At 34.4% G+C, this 20068-nt stretch overlaps 1 protein-coding gene across 2 annotated transcripts in view; it reads left to right on the top strand.

Moving 5' to 3' along the window:
- Nucleotides 1-20068, top strand: part of PXDNL (peroxidasin like) — a 584754-nt gene that overhangs the window by 544861 nt on the left and 19825 nt on the right. For both annotated transcript variants that reach the window (XM_007487140.3, XM_056823900.1), the window contains one exon: nucleotides 15590-15719. In XM_007487140.3, coding sequence (XP_007487202.2) covers nucleotides 15590-15719 — 130 coding nt within the window. The remainder of the gene's footprint in view (nucleotides 1-15589; nucleotides 15720-20068) is intronic.

The raw sequence follows: 20068 nt of genomic DNA, 5'->3' as shown, positions 1-20068 counted from the left end.
TTAATATTTACTTTTTGCATAGAAAAAGATTTTAATCATCTAACCAAACAAGAATAAATCTTTAAAAGAAATAAAAATACATTGTGGATCCTTTTATTCATACATGTAATGAAGCCTGGTGATGAGGTAAGTCATCAGGACCAGAAGTACACTCTGAACTAGAATACGTAGATGTTTCTTTTTTTTATTTCCAAAGATTTTATTTCTTTTTAATTTTATTTGGTCAATTTCAAACATTATTCCTCAGTTACAAAAATCATTTTCTATTCCTCCCTTCCCTCCCCCTCTTCCCATAGCCAATGCGCAATTCCAATGGGCATTACATGTATCCTTGATCAGAACCTATTTCCATGCTCCTGATGTTTGCCCTAGGATGTTCATTTAGAGTCTACATCCCCAATCATATCACCCTTGACCCATGTAATCAAGCAGTTGTTTTTCTTCAGTATTTTTACTCCCACAGCTTTTCCTCTGAATGTGGATAGTGTTCTTTCTCCTAGATCCCTCTAAGTTGTTCAGGATCACTGAATTGCCACTAATGGAGAAGTCCATTACATTTGAGTCTCTGTATACAATGTTCTCCTGGTTTTGCTCCTTTTCCTCTGCATCACTTCCTAGACGTTATTCCAGTCTCCATGGAATTCCTCCACCTTATTGTTCCTTTTAGCACAATAGTATTCCATCACCAACAGATACCACAATTTGTTCAGCCATTCCCCAATTGAAGGGCATCCCCTCATTTTCAAATTTTTTACCACTACAAAAAAGTGCAGCTATGAATATTCTTGTACATGTATTTTTCCTTATTATCTCTTTGGGTTAGAAACCCAGCAGTGCTATGGCTGGGTCAAAAGGCAGACAGTCTTTTAGCACCCTTTGGACATAGTTCCAAATTGCCCTCCAGAATGGTTGGATCAATTCACAGCTCCACCAGTAATGAATTAATGTCCCGACTGTTCCACATTCCCTCCAGCATTCATTACTTTCCCTTGCTGTCATATTAACCAATCTTCTAGGTGTTAGGTGATACATCAGCGTTGTTTTGATTTGCATCATTTTGATTATGAGAGATTTAGAACATTTTTTCATGTGCTTATTAATATTTTTGATATTTTTGACTGAAAATTGCTTATTCATGTCCCTTGCCCATATAACAGTTGGAGAATGGCTTGATATTTTGAGCAATTGATTTAGCTCTTTGTAAATTTGAGTAATTAAACATTTGTCAGAGGTTTTATTATGAAGATTATTTCCGAATTTGTTACTTCCCTTCTAATGATGGTTACATTGGTTTTGTTTGTACAAAAACTTTTTAATTTGATGTAATCAAAATTATTTATTTTATATTTTGTGACTTTTTCTAACCCTTGCTTGGTTCTAAAATCTTTCCTTTCCCAAAGGTCTGACATATATACTCTTCTATGTTCACAAAATTCACTTATAGTTTCCTTCTTTATGTTCAAGTCATTCACCCATTCTGAGTTTATCTTGGTGTAGGGTGTGAGATGTTGATCCAGGACTAATCTCTCCCACACTGTCTTCCAATTTTCCCAGCAGTTTTTATCAAATATTGGATCTTTGTCCCAAAAGCTGGGATCTTTGGCCTTTTCATAGACTATCTTGCTGAGGTCACTTACCCCAAGTCTATTCTACTGATCCTCCTTTCTTTATCTTAGCCAGTACCATATTGTTTTGATGACCACTGTTTTATAGTATAGTTTGAGATCAGGTACTGCAAAGATGCTTTCCTTTGCATTTTTTAAATTGTTTCCCTAGATAACCTTGATCATTTGTTCTTCCAAATGAAGTTTGTTAGGGTTTTTTTCTAATTCAGTAAAAAAGTTTTTTGGAAGTTCAATGGGTATCGTAGCAGTTAAAATTAGTTTTTCTGCTAAAAGTATTATATTTTTAGAGGTTTATTTAAGATTAAGAAATGAAGAAAATACAAAATAAGAAAGCACATGTCTAGGCCCAGAGAGTTAATTCACAACCACTCATATCTTGCCTGCTAAGTAGAGAGCCAAGTGTTCTCAGAAGCAGAAGTAGGAAGAGAGAGCCAGTAGGCTTTACAACCAATTTAAATAGAAATTTTGATCCCATGCAGGTGGGAACTTGGGTGAGACTAGAGAGCATCCTGGGAACTAGAGCAAGGACTTATGGGGATTGACATCTGAGGTTCAAACCTCCATTTTTACATTCCTCCATTTGATCATTATTGGTGAAAGAAGTTTCACCAAAAAGGATCATGAAAACGTAATCAACTTAATCATTACAACAATTTGAGGATAAGAGGAAAAAAAGAACAAAACCAATAATTGCTAGACACATTGACAAAAAGCTAGTTAGGGGGCAGTCCCCTTTGGCATGAAAGTATAGATATAAATAAATAAATGTTCAATCAACCACACCCAAAGTTCATTTTGATCTTCTTGTGCAGCTTGTGGTCTGGAGGCATCTTCATGGTGTCTTTTCCAAACATTTCAGTTTCTAGATTCAGAGAGGTATCATCTTTCTTTACCTTAAATTCTTCTTAAAAGGAATTTAAACTTTGCAATTTAAAATAATATTTTTATATTTCCCCATTAAAAGGGTGATTGAAAAACACAGATGACTTAGGGATGCATGACTGAGTTATGAGGTATATGAATCAATTGGTAAGAGAAATTAAAAAGACATCAGAAAAATCCAAATAAAAAATAGTTTCTGGATGAAAATATAGACTATCAAAGTCTTATGTGTAAAATATTCTAAGTAAAGGAAAAATAAATCTATAACAGGTCCTTGAATCAGGGCCCAATTAAAATGATCTAAGCAAGTAAGCATTTACCCAGTCAGTAGCCAGGACTACAGAAAGTTTGCCACACTATGAAAGACAGAAAAAGGACCAGATTATAGGAGCCAAGTAGGAGCCAAGTTTGGGGATACTCGTCGCTAAGTATTTTCAGAGTGAGAGTGTACACAAGGAAGGCCTATGTCTTAACAAATGTTAAACATAGCAACCTCGAGTCTTCACACCAGGTTAAAGTCCTTTGTATTGGCTTGGAAGTGCATCAATCTGTCCTTGATTGGTTTATCTTTGGCCCTATGTAATGGCTCTTTTGTGTATATCTTGTCCTGGAATTAGACAGAATTATTAAGCAAAGTCCCATAATTTTTAAAAATAATTAATGGCATCATTTTTATAGTCTCAAGCTTTTGGGGGCATGTATTAGAAAATGTATCTTAAACTTACATTACTGCAAAATCAAAAAATTAAAGAAAATCTTAATACTGGTGATAAGTGCTTTAAATATAAAAAGGAGAGAAAAAATAAAAAAACTGAAATAGTATATTGCACATGCAAGAAATTATAATAAAAGAGTTTTAAAAATAAAAATATAGCCTATAATCATTGACAAACTGTGTCAGCTAAGAAAATATAGAATGCAAGGCTTTCTCACAAAAAATGAGATCCATTTCCTCTTCATATCTGGCCATGATCCACTGTAATTACAAGCAGATAAATTGAACAGTAGTACAAATATGTAGTTTTAATATCCCCCAAATTCTTAATAGTCCAGTTAATTACAATAGCAATCAAACACTATCATATTTCACATAAGTTACTATATGACATTTAAAAAAACCTAAGAACTGATCAATATTTGTCAAAATTTTTACAAACATAACAATTATTTCAACCTTGGTAAACATATTTTTAAACAAAGTAAAACTCATTTTGGGTTTAGAACATCATCAAGAAATCTAGAGATCATTCTGGTAGAAGTAAAATGAGTTGAAAAATATACATGAGATGTGCTTCCCCCCCCCTTTTTTAGGAGGCTTCTAGGGGTACATGCCCTTGGATTAACTGCCCAGCTTCCATTCACATTTTTTTTTTAAATACGGGAAGGTTGGGGGTTATAATTGTATTTCACTTCAGCTACTAGAATGGGCCTTACTCCTCGTGTTAGGGGCAGGCAAAAATGACCAGAGATTGTTAAGAAAAATTCTAAAAATCATGTCTAAAGAACCCTTAAAATCACAATTAAATTCTTGGCTTATTAAAGTTGTATATAGGTTTTGATGAAGTTCATCCATCATCATCTAAGTGACAATTTCCAAAGTAAAAAATAGAAAAGCTGTTTTTATATGTGCTTATTCAATAATGTTTGTTCAGCATAGTTATAGGGGAAAAGCAACAAAATTTAACAGTAGTTAAAACAGTACATTAAAATGATTCAGTATAACAGAATAGTACAGAATGCAGTAATATATGAAATTAAAATCACAAAGTTAAACCCTAAACAAAACAAACAGTAAAATGAAATAGAATACAGAGATTTTCATTGGAGTCTAAAATGCCTTAAAAATATAACCTCCAGTCTCTTTAAAGTTCCTTGGGTTTTTATCCATTTAGATGCCTATTGTCAGAAGGTAGAAGTTTGGTGTGGGCTAGGCAATAGGCTTTAAACGACCCACTCAGGGCCAGATTGCCAGCAAGTGTCTGAGGTCAGATTTGAACCCAGGACCTCCCTTCTCTAGACCTGGCTCTCAATTCACTGAGCCAACCAGCTGCCTCCCCAAATTTTGCTAAAGAGATGCCAGGAGCTATATTTTTCCCCTGGAATGCAGGTGAAATAAATGAAATTACCAGAACAGTCAAAAGACATCCTTTTAAATAGCCCATTGCTTGTAAGTTCCTATTTGGAAAAGTCCCTTCCTACTTTCCCCCCTCCTGTGATCCTGTGCTCCCTGTCCACGTGGAGGCTAATTGTAGCCTAAGGGAAAATTACCCCCGTTTTTTGCCAGCTGGTTTTTGATCCTGAAGAAATTGGGTCTGCTACCAGCAGCCTGGGTGATGAGCTGCCTGGGTCGGAGGCCAGAGGTGCGGGAATCAACTAGGCCAGGTGAACGAGAAAAAGACCAGGAGCAAGAGCCGCCAGGGTCTGGGTCGTAGAAACAGGCAGGCAGCTGCCAGGAGGGTGGGGCGGCAATAGCCAGGGGGAGGAGGAGCAGGACCAATTTGAATCAAACAGGTCCAGATTACAGGCAACAGTAGACAGTAGCAGGAGTGAGCCAAGTCGAGCCAACCGGGGCCAAGCTGATCAAGATGGTTTTCTAAAAGAGCATCTTGGAGAAATGTGGCTTAAAAAACAAATAAATAAGGCACTAGCTATTAAAGGCTGAATTTGGTTACAGTAGATCAGAAGATTGAGGGTATTTTGTTTTCCCGAATTGGTAAGCCAAAACTGTAGCAGATAAAATTTAGTTTCACTAAAAGTATTATATTTTTAGAGGTTTATTTAAGATTAAGAAATAAAGAAAATACAAAAGAAGACAGCACGTGTTTAGGCCTAGAGAGCCCATTCACAACCACTCACATCTTGCCTGCTAGGTAGCCAAGTGTTCTCAGAAGCAGAAGTAGGAAGAGAGAGCCAGTAGGCTTTCCAGCCAGTTTAAATAGAAATTTTGATCCCACACAGGTGGGAACTCAGGTGAGACTAGAGGGCATCCTGGGAACTAGAGCAAGGACTTCTGGGGATTGAAGTCTGGGGTTCACATCTCCATTTTTATAGTATTTTTATAGTATCTCCAGTTTTATAGTATAATGTAAATAATTAGATAAGTTTGGGTAGGATGGTCATTTTTATTGTGCTTATTATGTTATTATCATCCTACCAATGAACAGTTAATGTTTTTCCAATTGTTTAGATCTAGTTTTAATTGTGTGGAAATCGTTTTGTAGTTGTGTTCATATAGTTCCTGTGTTTGTCTCAGGAGAGAATCCTAAGTATTTTATATTGTCTAGGGAAATTTTAAATGGAATTCCTCTTTCTAATTCTTGCTGCTGAGAGGTATTGGAGATATATAGAAATGCTGATGTAGGTGTATTTTGTATCCTGCAACTTTGCTAAAGTTGTTGATTATTTCCACTAGCTTTTTGTTTCATTCTCTAGGATTCTTTAGGTAGAGCAATATATCATCCACAAAGTGTGATAGCTTGTATTGCTATTGCCAATTTTAATACCTTCAATTTATTTTTCTTCTCTAATTGCTACTGCTAGTTTTTCTAGTACAATGTTAAATAATAGCGGTGATAAGGGGCATCCTTGTTTCACTCTTGATCTTTTTGGGAATGCATCTAGTTTATCCCCATTGCAGATGATGTTGGCTGATTGTTTTAGATAAATACTGTTTATTATTTTTAGGAAATACTCTTCTATTCCTATGCTTTCTTGTGTTTTCAATAGGAATGAGTGTTGTATTTTGTCAAAGGCTTTTTCTGCATTTATTGAGATAATCATGTGATTTTTGTTGGATTGCTTGTTGATATGGTCAATTATGTGGATGGTTTTCCTAATATTGAACCATCCTTGCATTCCTGGTATAATTCCCACCTGATCATAGTGAATAACCATTGTGATGACTTTCTGGAGTCTTTGCTAGTATCATATTTAAGATTTTTGCATCTATGTTCATTAATGAAATTGGTCTATAGTTTTCTTTTTCCATTTTTTACCTGCTTGGCTTTGCAATCAGTACCATATCTGTCTCATAAAAGGAATTTGGTAGAACTCCCTCTTTGCTTATTATGTCAAATAGTTTGGATAGTATTAGGATTAGTTGTTCTTTGAATGTTCAATAGAATTCACTTGTGAATCCATCTTAGGGAGTTCTTTGATGGCCTGTTCAATTTCTTTTTCTGATATGGGATTATTTAAGAATTCTATTTCTTCTTCTCTTAGTCTACGTAATTTATATTTTTGTAAATATTCATCCATATCACCTAGGTTGTCATATTTATTACCATATGATTGGGCAAAATAGTTTGTAATGATTGCCTTAATTTCCTCTTCATTGTAGGTGAGCTCTCCCTTTTCATCTATGATACTATTAATTTGGTTTTCTCCTTTCCTTTTTTTATTATATTAACCAGTACTTTGTCTATTTTGTTTGTTTTTTCAAAATACCAGCTTCTAGTCTAATTAATTAGTTCAACAGTTCTTTCACTTTTGATTTTATTAATTTCTCCCTTAATTTTTAGGATCTCTAATTTGGTTTTCTTCTGGGGGGTTTTAATTTATTCACTTTCAAGTTTTTTGATTTGCATGTCCAATTCAATGACCTCTGCCCTCCATAATTTGTTAATATATGCACTCAGGGATATGAATTTTCCTCTGAGTACTGCTTTGGCTGCATCCCATAGGGTTTGAAAGGATGTCTCACCATTGTCATTTTCTTCAAGGAAATTATTAGTTGTTTATTTGATCTGTGCTCTAACTAACTGATTTTGGAGAAGGATACTATTTAATTTCCAATTAATTTTTGATTTGGCTCTCCATGTAACCTTACTGATGATTACTTTTATTGCATTAATAATCTGAAAAATTTGCATTTATTATTTCTGCTTTTCTGCATTTGTTTGCCATGTTTTCATGACCTAGTACAACATCAATCTTTGTGAATGTACCATGTGCTGCGGAAAAGAAGGTGTATTTCTTTTTGTCTCTATTTATTTTTCTACATATATTTATTAGTTCTGATTTTTCGAAGATTTTATTCACATCTTTTACCTCTTTCTTATTTATTTTTTTATTTGATAGTGGTAGGTTCAAGTCTCCCACTAGTATAGTTTTACTATCTATTTCATCCTTGAATTCCAATAGTTTCTCCTTTAGAAATTTTCATGCTATAGCAATTGGTGTATATATGTTGATTACTGATATTTCCTCATTGTCTAGACTCCCTTTTATCAAGCTATAGTTACCTTTCCTATCCATTTTAATCAGATCTATTATTACTTTGACTTTGTCAGATATTTTTGCAACTCCTGCCTTCTTTCTGTCAGTTGAGGCTCAATAGATTTTGCTCCAACCTTTGATTCTAACCTTGTGAGTATCTACCCACTTCAGGTGTGTTTCTTGTGGACAACATATGGTAGGACTTTGGATTCCATTCCACTATCCCATTTGTTTTCGTTTTATGGGTGAGTCCATCCCATTCACATTCAACGTTATGATTGTCACTTGTGTATTCTCCAGCATTTTTATATCCTCTCCCAGTTCTGTCCTTTCTTCTTTTGCTATATCAATTTAAACCATTTAAACCTTTTAATTCTAATCAACCCCTCTATTCCCCTCCCTTAATATGCTTCAGTTTCTGGCCCTTCCCTTTTTGTTCCCTTCTTCTTTTTTTAGGGTCTGTTAAGTTTCCTCCCCACTCTCTTTCCCTCCATATTTTACTTCCTCCCCCTTCCCCTTAGTGTTCCCTTCTCACTTTCCCTGTAGGATAAGATAGAATTCAAGACCCAAATGGATCTAGATGCTCTTCCCTCTCAGATTTGATTTCACTGAGAGTAAGGTTTGAGTCTTACCTATTAGCACTCTCTTCCTCTCCTTATAAGAGTATTCTTCCCCTCCCCTTCCCATGTGTATATTTGTGTGATAAAGATTATCCTATTTATTTTTATTCTTCAAGTATCTCTTGATGCCATCTTTGATTACCCTCTCCCTTTTTCTTTTTTTTTTTGTATATGATCTTATAGCACTTATTAACCTAGTCTCTTCCTGTGAATTATTCTTCTAATTACTATAATAGTAAATATACTTTTTCAGAGTTACAAATAACTTGAAAAGTTATTTGTAACTCTGAAAAAGTATATATATATATATATATATATATATATATATATATATATATATATATATTGTTCTAATTGTAGCCCTTAAAGAAGAAAGTTTGAATGAAAAAAATAAATTTTCCCACTTTTCCCCTACTTTATTATTTACCGTTTCATGTTTCTCTTGATCTGTGTGTTTGGATATCAAACTTTCCACTTAGTTCTGGTCCTTTCTTCACAAATTCTTGGAAATCTTCTATTTTGTTGAATGCCCATACTTTCCCCTGGAAATATATAGTCAGTTTTGATAGATAGGTGATCCTTTGTTGAGTACCCAATTTCCTTGCCTTTCTGAATATCATCTTCCAATGTGGTCCTTTAGTGTGGAAGCTGATAGGTCTTTTGTGATCCTGATTGGTGCTCCTGAGTATTTGAATTATCTCTTTTTTGACTTCTTGTAGAATTTTCTCCTTAGCTTGAAAGCTCTTGAATTTGGCAACTATATTCTTGGGAGTTGTCTTTTGGGGATTTATTATAGAGGGTATTCTATGAACTCTTTCAATGGGCATTTTCCCCCCTTGTTCAAGAATACCAGGGCAGTTTTCATTGATAATTTCTTGTAGTATGATGTCAAGATTTCTGTTTATTTCTGGCTTTTCAGGTAGACCAATGATTCTAAAATTATATCTTTGTGATCTGTTTTTCTGATCTTGTCAGTGAGATATTCTGTTTTCTTCTATTTTGTCAGTCTTTTGACTTTGCTTTATTAATTCTTGCTGTTTTGCAAGATCATTGTCTTCCAGTTGCCTAATTCTGGTCTTTAAGGAATAATTTTCTGCTATAATATTTTCCTTTTCCTTTTCCCTTTGGTCTATCCTGCTTTTTGTGACTTCTAGCTATTTCTCCAATTGGGAATTCTTGTCCTTTAAACTGTTATTTTCTTTTTGAATTATTTCCCACTCTTCTTGCCAGAAGGCTTCCATCTTTTTGATAAGCTCCAATTTAAATTCTTCAAGAACTTGTGGACAATTTCCATTTTTGAGGAAGGTGTTGGGTTTGTTTGAATTTCCTCCTCTATTTCCTCTGTAACCTGGGTTTTTCTTCTGTAAAATTTTCCAGGGTCAATCCCTTATTCCTGTTTTTCTTGGAGGGAGGTTGTTGGTCCTATTTGCCATCACTGTGGAGGTTTTTCCTTCCCTTTTTAGTCAGAATCTGAGTGAGATGGGCAGGCTCTCTGTTTATGGAACTAAGGAGCAATGATTTTGCCTGAGGCAAGCTCTCAGATCTCCACAGCTTCTGCTGTTTGCTGTTCTTCTCTGTGTTATTTTCCCTCAAGTGTCCACAGTATGCACTCTTCAGCCTGCTGGGGTTTCAGGTATAGCTTCTCTCAGGGGTAGGTCTTTGGTGGTCTTAGTCAGCTTCCAAGGACCTACAGGTACCCTTTACTCACTCTAGAGGTGCCCCTCTCTCACTGATTCTGCCACATGCTGGCTCTGACTCTGGCTTTGTAGGTGGGGTGGGGGAGGGTAGATCAGCTCATGATTTTGGTGGGAGCTTTTTTACCCCCTTATATGTTGAAATGTCCAAATCCCATGTACCTTCAATGCTGCACCCTACTGTAGTGTCCCTTCATTCTTATGAATTTGATTTTTTTTTGGCCTGTTAAGGTAGTCTATATTGGTAGGTGCTGAGCCGAGGATGAGTCTTGCCTCTAGACTGCTGCCTGGAACCCCCTAGATGTTTACCTGGAACCCGCTAGATGTTTCTAATCAACTTTTCAATGAAGTCAGTCAACTCATGATTGCTTTTGATATATTCTTTCATTATCTCTAAACTTGATCTTTTTGAAAACTCTTCATAAATTAAAACACTGCAGATACCTAATTGGCTAAAAGTAAAGGAAATCTTTATTTTGGTATTTCTGACATTATGGGATATCTCTAATGTTTTATAGGAAAAAATAGCATGTTTATTATGATAGCATGTGTTTTTTTTAATCTTAATATTCATGAGATAAAGAGAGAATGAATATATAGTCGGATTTTTTTAAGTTCCACATTGTTTTAATTCACCAGTTATTTCAGCAATCAACACACAAATGTAGGAAATTAGAACTTAAATAGTTCTAGTGTGCATCCTATCTAAGATAAAGTTTCTGTATTGAATTATTTATCTTTCCCCCCCAAAACAAAGTAAAATCTTTGTCAGTCAAACCTTGTAAAATGAGTTCCAGAATCATGGAAACTGAACGCTCTTGATCAGAAAAGAAAGGGAGCCTCTGATGCCTTATTCTGATAAGACCCAAGACTTCTAAAGGCTGTGCCCTTAGAGCACAAGCTGCAGCAGGACTGGCAAAGCTTAAAAAGTTTGACATGAAGACGTGAAGATGAACTGTGTGTCTGTTTTCTGAAGAACAACCTAATTAAATTGAGAGGTGATAATTACTAGTTGGTTGTAGGGTGATTATTTTAGCTGTATAGTCTCTTGTTTTTTTTTGGGGGGGATCATATTCAGCTATATTTATACTCTTTGTTTATACATTATATCCATTTATAGACTATTCCCACTTCACAAGAGATCTTTTGGAAAAAAGTAAAATATTTAAGTGAATCAAATAATGAAGTTACATTATCTGAATATGCATGAAATATCTCATATCTATAGCATCTCCCACATCCCAATGTTAAAAAAAAATTGACAGAAAGCTTTAGCCTCTCCCTTTTATTCCTTTGGAAAAAGAAAGAAAATTTCTTGTAACAAATATGCATAATCAACAACTTCCCCTCCTGTACCTATTTCTACTACCTAAATGCATATGCTATGCTTTGGGATGCATATGTTGTAAGTATTGAATGAAATCATTCATTTTTTCAGTTAAATGTATTTTCCTTCTTTATCTGTTTTTATTACCGATTTTTGTTGTTAACTTGTCTGAGAAATTAATTGCTCTCCTTGTTTTTTTGTGTTCGGCTCAGGCATAATAAATTTTGCTCTATGCTCTTATTTTCAATAGTGTACAAATGTATTTATTAGAAACAAAATATTGTTGGATTCTCCTTCCTTATTCGTTCTGTTAAATTCTTTATTTTTATGGGTGAATTTATTCTTTTTGGAGCTAATTATTTCCCTCTATTCTATTCTCTAATATATATTTTTCTTTTCTACATTTCCTTCCCATATCTGGAAGTTTTGTTTTATTGCTACTAAAATTCCTAGGGCTTTGATTTGTTTTCTTTTGTTATTCTTTCTATTTTTCAGATTGTTCTCATCCTAATATGCTTGAGCAATTTTTGTTAAGGATTTCTTGAAATATTATATCAGGTCCTTTTTCTGGTCATGGATTTCAGATAATACTATGATTCTTAAAGTTATCTCTCCTTGACCTATTTCCTATTTCAGTTGTGTTTGATGTGAGATGTCTTACATTTTACTCATTTTTTTATTTTGTTTGAAGAATTCTTGTTATTTCCTGGAGCTATTCATTTAGATTTTGTCCATTCTGATTTTTAGGGACTCTTTTGCCAGAATAAAATTTTATAACACTTCTTTTAAGCTGTTCCCCCTCCTCCACTTCAATTATCATTTCAATGATCATATCAAATATCATTATCATATCATTATTTATTTGAAGAATTTTTATTGTTGTTCTGGACAAGTTTTGTTTTCTTTGAGCTTTTGATTACGGATGTTTTTGAGTTATATTCCTCTTCTTGCTCTTGCAAATTCCAGGCATAATAAAGTACTTTTTGTTTTGCTTTGTTTATTCATTTTGTTATAAGGACTGGGGAGGTAAATTCTATATTTCTCTTATTCTGAGAATCTAATCAAGTTGAGGATCTTTCGTTTGACCTTGTATCTTTTCTGAAGACTTTTTCTTCACAAGTCACTAAAGTTGCCCTCTCCTTTGTTCAGCCTTAACTGTAGCCTTTTCTTTGGAGGAGTAAAGAAAGAAGCCTTTTCTTTAATCCTCAGTTCACCCTAAGGATGTTCTTCTCTGCTATGAGAGATCTAGTTGAGGACTTTTCCTTAGCTTGAAAGTCTTGGTTTCACCACAAAAACTCTTGAAGATCATTGACTAAGCTACGGTGAGGTTGAGATTTGATTTACTAGAGGTATAGTCAATATTAATCAGAATATGAATTGTAGTAACAAGTTGCTTAGTGTTTTGTTCCTTTTCAAGTTTTCAGGCATGCTGGCATGATTTCTAGGATGGAATTTTGAGAAGATTTTACAGCAATAATATTTCTTTCTGGTAAAAATCCTCTCTCCTTTTATCTTTTTACTGAAATCAATTCCAACAATAAAACAGTTCACTTTAGATGGGCCAGTTATGCAGCAGATATGAAAAATAACAAGTTCTAGGCACTTCAGAGGGCCAGTGTTAGCTGCCTTTAACATCATTGGAAAAATTGTTCTCCTCCACATATTCTGCTGGAGGGAAGTCTTCACATGCTTAGGGTAGACTTTGTTCTAAATCACCAAAGGGTTTGAGGTCTCTCAGCTACCCTCAAACTCATTTAGCCTGTCTGCCAAAACGGTTTTGCTGGGGTATGACTGCTGTGCATCCTCCGCATCCTATTGCTTCTTGGAGCCACAGGTGAGAACTATATGGCAGGTAGATACTAAAGATTGATAACCAGTTCTGAAAATGGTTGTATGTGGTATGCATGGAGGACAAGCATCTCTGGCATGAGGGCTTAATAATCCCTTTTCAGGACAGCTCATTCACCATCCACTTTAGATACCTCCAGTAATCATTATTAAAAGTCAGTCAGACAAGAAACATTTACTGAGTATTTACTATGTGCCAGACGGTGTATTAAGGGAAACTAGACCACTCCATATTGAAATGGTCTCATAAAAAGATTTATTAAATAAACATTAAATTATTTAAAAGCCAGGTTTTTTTTTGCATGATCTAAATAGGTAGTAAGCTCATTTTAAAGATGAGGAAACAAGATATATGTGATTTGTACATAGTCATATATCTAGAATGCCAACTTAACTCCTTTCATTCCAAGGCCCAGCATTTAGCCAATATGTGCCATTTCTTCTCGACCTACTTACCTTATATTTAAGGATCAATTTAATTCCATATCTTTTCTCTGGTTGAGAATTATTGAGGGTGATAACATGGTATCCTTTCTCTTCCAGTTCTCCTATAAATAGCTACTGCTATATAGGTCTCTGTGGAATTGTTTCCTATTTCTACTTCCTTTTATCAGAATAGAAAAGAGCACAAAGCTTCTAATTTTCCTTCATCTCTTATAGATTGCATAATAACTTGGTTACTATGGTTCCTTAGTTACTAGTTGCTGCTGTGCATAGCTTCTATACACTTTATCTTTCTCGCTTAATTTTTTTCCCTAGGTTTTGCATCCTTTCTGGTCAATTGTCTTCAGGTTCTTCTCAGGCTCTTCTGTCTTGTAAACTCTGGCTTGACAGGACCAATTTAGAGTCTCTTCTTAAATAGGCCAAATCTCTTTACAGAAGAATTGAGTGTATATATTCTCAATAACAAAAGTGAAACAAACTTAAATGTAAGCACAATTAGATGATTCTTCCTAACTATCTAAACTTAATTCTACAATGTAATCATTTCCATCTTTGAATAAGAGCATAGAAATATTATAAAAACAGATAAAATCAACAAATATTTATTAAATATTTACTGTTTAAAACACTCTCCTAGGCACTAGAAATGCTTATTTCATTTTTTTGCCCCCGACCTATGATTTCAGGGGTATAGAGAACTCCTGGTGACCGACCTTCAATCAATGTAGACAACAACTTCTGCAAATTAGTTTTTAAAATGTTGCCTGGGATCACTGATAGTATAAGTGATTGGACCAATATCATGCAATCAGTGTGTATCACAGGTGTGATTTTAATCTAAGCCTATTGATTTTAAGGTTTGCTCTATGTTTATATGTTACCTCTCATTAGAGATGCAGGAATGCCAAATCATATACTACCTGTCATAAGGAGCTGATATCTCAACAGGTGAGAATCCTACATATGTAAAGATAGGTGACATAAAATGTAGAATATGAGGCGGTGAAAGTAGAAATACCAAATGTCCTGAGAAAATTTGAGGAGTGGGATCGGGGAAATATTTATTGAAGTGTAGCAATTAACTTGAACCTTGAAGATAAGGATTTGGAAAGGCAGTGATGAAAAGAAAGTGCATTTCAGGAATAGGAGATAGCTTTAACACATGTGACTGACCTGTTGAGTCCAGGGAACACCTGGTAGTCCAATGTGCCCAGGATGAGGCTCCGATTTTTATTCTGCTTCATGAAATTTTTCTCTATGAAACATCCTACTCTAAAATGGATCCTATTTTTGTTCCCGGTTCCCAAACTCTATACAACCATCTGGTCACTTGCCTTTATCTGTTAAGAACTTTCCTTAAACTTTCCAAAAGCATCAAAAGCTGATGGGGCTTCTTATCTTTCCTGCTCAGCAGGGTTGGGCTGTTTTGCAACTAGCTTTTTAAGGTCTGATTTCTGACAGCCAGACTTATCATTGTTTTAGCATTGCTATTTCCATGAATATGTAATGAGGCCAGCAACTTTCCCACCTGGGTGCTGCATAATGTGTGATATTTAATTTGTCACAGCTTTGTCGCTGTGTAAAGTGAAAAAAAAAAATATCATTAGGAAAAGACATACCTCTGAGATCTAAATAATATACCAAATGTACTTGCAACACAACATGACATTGCTCATAGTTTGTAGGGGAAAAAAAGGTAATTTAAATTCATTTGAAAAGAAATTTCAATAGAATGACACTGTGGGTTATTCTTCTTTATTCTCATTTTAATTTCAAATATTTCATTCTGATTTTAATTTTTTCTCTCCTTTGTATCCTTTTAGCACTTAGCCCAGTGCCTTGCACATAGTAGGCACTCACATTTGTTGATGCTGTTTGACTCTGATCCTTCCCCTTTCTACTCTGAATCTTGTTTTGCTTCCTACATTATAGGTATAACAAAAAATTATCAGTGGCTAAAAATACAGAAAATAGGACTCATCTGTCCAGTTCCAGTTTTCCCCAGGATTTCAGCCATTTTGCTGCAGAAGTTCAAGAAACCATCATATCTCTCAGGAAGCAGGTTTGTTTTCAGCAGTAGCTGCCACTGTTTTTACAGTGAATACAGTAGGTTAACTAATGCTCTTGAGTGTCTTTTGATATTGACATTTGACTCTGAATGTCTTTTGCAGGCATTTACTATAATTATAAGATGATGCCATAATAAAAGGCATATATCCATTGAGCATAATGATAGAATATTATTATTTAATAATGTTAAATCTAATACATATTAATCTTAAATATAGATTATTTAAATGGTTATAGGAGGAGAAGGAAAAAAAAAGAAATGGAACAAGATTGGAAAAGTTAGTTCCTTTAATTATCTTTAAGGAAATTATATCATTGAATAGTACACAATGTAGAGTATATTGAGGTCAGATTGTTAAGTGCATGATGCTCAGGGAATTTCTTATTCTGAACTGGATGATAGAGGCTGACAAATATCTGAAGGAATGTAATTTAGGATGTAGTTTCCTGAAGCTCAAATGTGGAAAAAGCACATTTTTTGGAATATACTCAAAAGCCTCTGTCTTGTAACTGCCTGGAAATGTTCTAATTAAAAACTAAAATTCTACACTTTCCTATTTTTGTGCTTATCATCTCAGTTTTTGGTAGCTTCTGATTTATACATTCTTCTCTCAAATTGAAAAAAAAGAAGCATTGAAAAGGGAATTTCATCTATATGGATCGGGAAAATGTAGATGTCTCTTCTGTAATAAAAGTCTGCTTGCTTAAGGGCATAGTGTCAAGCTATCTATATTCACAGACATTTTTGTCTCTGTGAACCTTCTGCTTTCCCTACATTAATATCAGAGAAACTCTGTGCCAATAGTAGTTTAAACTTTGTCTTTGAAAGCAAGTAACCCTTGGGTCTCCAAGATTGAGGTAAGCATAAATTTTGGATGTTTGGGGTGTTTAGATGGGATGTGTGGGGTTCAAGGATAAGACTTGTCCCATACTCAAATTTTTCCCACATCATTTTGCCTCTGTATCTATCACTTTTCCTTCCCACTAAACCTAAAATGATAGATGGGAATATTGTCTTCAGGTTTTTATAGGGACCTTTTATGGAGACCTCTTACCTATGGGAAAAGATTATAATCTGAGGGATCTCCTTTAGCCTTTTCTAATGATCATAAATCCATCTACAAGATTGGCTAATTTTTACCTCAGAAGATAAAGAGAAACTAAAAAGCCATTACATGGGGGAGGTAAATTTTAAAGGGAAAGTGAAGATCTTGGCAATAAAAAGTACTATGTACTCAAGAGGCAGCATGATGATGCCAAAATGAGGAAGACAATTCCTCTAAGTTAAGGTTTGTTCAGTTGGGTAGTGCTGCCTAAGTATTGTCTCAAGTGGCTCAGAGAAAGAGTTATGGATTAAATGTTTATGCCTAGGGAGCTTTTGATTCAGTTTTGCACAGTGTGACTTTTGTACAACTTCAAAAGGAAGTAGAAGATTCAGGACCAATTGTGAAAGAGGTATTTTAGTCTCTCCCCAGAAGTATACCTTCCCTATGGTGGTTGCCAACCTATATACAATGGCAACTGATTAAGGTAGCATAGCTGGAGTAATTAGACTTATTTTGAGCTTAGAAAACCGAGATAGGCAGGAACACCAAGAAATAAAAAAAAAAAAACCCAAAATCTCAAGCCCACTTTTCCTACTCTTTTGTGTATTTGTTTGTACACGCATAAACACAAATATAAAGAAAGAATATCCTCCTCCCCCTCCAGAATTTTGTATTCAAACAAAGTAGAATTTTTTTGTATCATCTATTAATTTAAGACTGACTTTGCTAATGAACATAAGATATTTTAGAAGTAAACCCACTCCGCACAAGTTCTGGACTAGAGAATATAAAGAAAGCATTCTAAGCAATCTTTTGTCTATGATGTCAGGATTGGGCAAATAGTTGTTTGCAGGGGATTATGGTTTAGTTTGTGTAAATAAAAGCATAGTTTAATGCCCATTTTAGCCAACACAAAAGGAAGAAAATCATATGGTATTATTAGTATTTATTCCTTAACAATATTTCTGAATAATGGATATATTTAATCATTATCATACAGAGCATGAAGTTAACTAATTTCTATTTTGCTTTTTGTCTATATATCCATCTCTACACACATATACACATATATTTATGTGTATATATATATATATAGTATATATATACACAAATACAGATAGGCATCTGTACATCTATTTGTCTAACTATAGATATATTCAGATCCATGGAAATTGAAGTGGAACTAGGATCTCTTAGATGTGAATACTCTCTCTACCACTCCAATCCATCATTCAAAAAGTGCTCAATATATACCAGGCTATATATATATATATGTATGTATGTATGTATGTATGTAGGCAGCTAGGTGATAGAGTAGATAAAGCTCTAGACCTAAAGTTAGGAAGACCAGAATTTAAATTCAAGTCCAGCTTTAGGCACTTATTAGCTTGGGCAAGTCACTTAACCCTGTTTACCTCAATTTTGTCAACTGTAGGATGAGCAGGAGAAGGAAATGGCAAACCACTCCAAAATCTTCGCCAAAGAAAACCCCAGATAGGGTCACAAAGAGTCAGACACAACTGAAGTGACCTTACAACAAAACTATTTGTTTTAATTTGATTTCTTTGATAGCTGTATTTCAATATAATTGATTTCTTTTATAATGATATATATTTGATTTTATGCATTTAAAAACATTAATATTAAGAGAGAGTCCTTAGGTTTTACCAGACTTCCCAAGAGGTCAATGATACACAAAAAGGGTAAAACCCTTTGTTTTAAAGAGGAAAGACTTGGGGAGAGGAAGGCAGAAGAGCAGGAAGCATTATAATTCATATACACCTTCTCATTTTTGGAATAAAATATATTCGTAACACATTAGAAGATTATCTTGTTTCTTTTCATATTTCCAAGATTCAAAGATTCTAGAGTCTCACTTGTATTCTTCCCTCTCTGATCAAACATGTCCTTGACATTGTCTTTCACATCATTTCTTAAGTGCAAGTCATTATTAGTAATATACTGTTATGACCAACTGTTTGTTTTCATTGCCTTTTCAATCACCTACATTGTTGATAATTTTCAGGTCATGGTGTGCTAAAATTTGTAGCCATATCAAGTCATCACAAAAATAATAGTCTTAAAAATGACTTAGCATGGCAGCAAACAGTTTCAAAGCAATAAAAGCACTGAGCAATTTCCCAGGGTGATCCTGCCTTTTTTTTTTCTCTTTTTTCAATTTGGATGTAGTTCATTATAATCTGTAGAGAGATAAATGTAGTATTTATTCAGAACTTAATGAATACAATGTATAGTGTTAAGCACTGAGAAAAATACAAATGAAAAAACAGTCCTATCCTAAAAGAGCTTACATTCTAATGAGAGAAGACAAAACATAAAGGAGAGGTTTAAAAATGGAGGTGGAAAGAGTAGGTTGGAGAGAAAGGGGGAAAGGGTTCCAAGTCCAGAAAGTCAGATGTAGTATTTTCTCCATTCAACTCCAAGTCATAATCTGGACAACATAAGTTATTTATCCACTTGATTTTTATTTATTTTGATTGAAAACTTGGTCTTTATTGGGAAATCATGGATCTCATTTAGAAGACCTAGTATTTTCCTTTATTTTTATTTGTAAGTACAATAGGGAATAGGGACTGGACTTATGAATTTACTGAGGGGGAATGCCTAAGTAAGTAAACTACTTTTTCCAATGCAGATTAGCATCTTTGCTGCAAAATATAGTCTTTGAGGGTTGAATTGAGAGAGTGATTTGCCCAGAGCCACACAGACAATTGATGTCACAGGTAGAACTTAAACCCAGTTCAAGAAAGCTTCAAGGTTGATTCTTTATCCACATGCTGCCTCTTATACACTACGTCATTCCATCTCTATAAACAAACAGGAAATCCCTTTTTTCTTGGAAATTTGTCAAGTCCATACTTTATAATGGATACCTTTGGTAAACATATTTCCATTTTGATGATTCCCTACTTTGTGGGTTCACCATACAAAAACCACAAAATTAATGTGATATTTTGTATATTATTCAGATAATTGTTTGATTTTGAAGATGTCTTCTACTGTAGAAAATAATCTTTGAAGTCCTGCCTCTTTTTAAAATCAATATACTTGATTTACATACATGGATGGCTTTCAAAGATCTTATAGATGAAAGAAAAAATGTTCTTCCATGATACAGGACTTATTCACACTGTCATTTGAAGACAGAAACAACTATAGAGAACCTCAGAATCTATAGGGAATTCTCTTTCATCCTGAGATATGTTCTGGATTTTGACCCCAATAGTTATAAACCCCTTCGTTATGAGGAAATCCATATTTCCTTATTTTATGC

This window comes from Monodelphis domestica, chromosome 3 (assembly GCF_027887165.1).
Source record: "Monodelphis domestica isolate mMonDom1 chromosome 3, mMonDom1.pri, whole genome shotgun sequence".
Classification (NCBI taxonomy): Eukaryota; Metazoa; Chordata; class Mammalia; order Didelphimorphia; family Didelphidae; genus Monodelphis; species Monodelphis domestica.
This window is presented reverse-complemented; position numbering and strand designations above follow the sequence as displayed.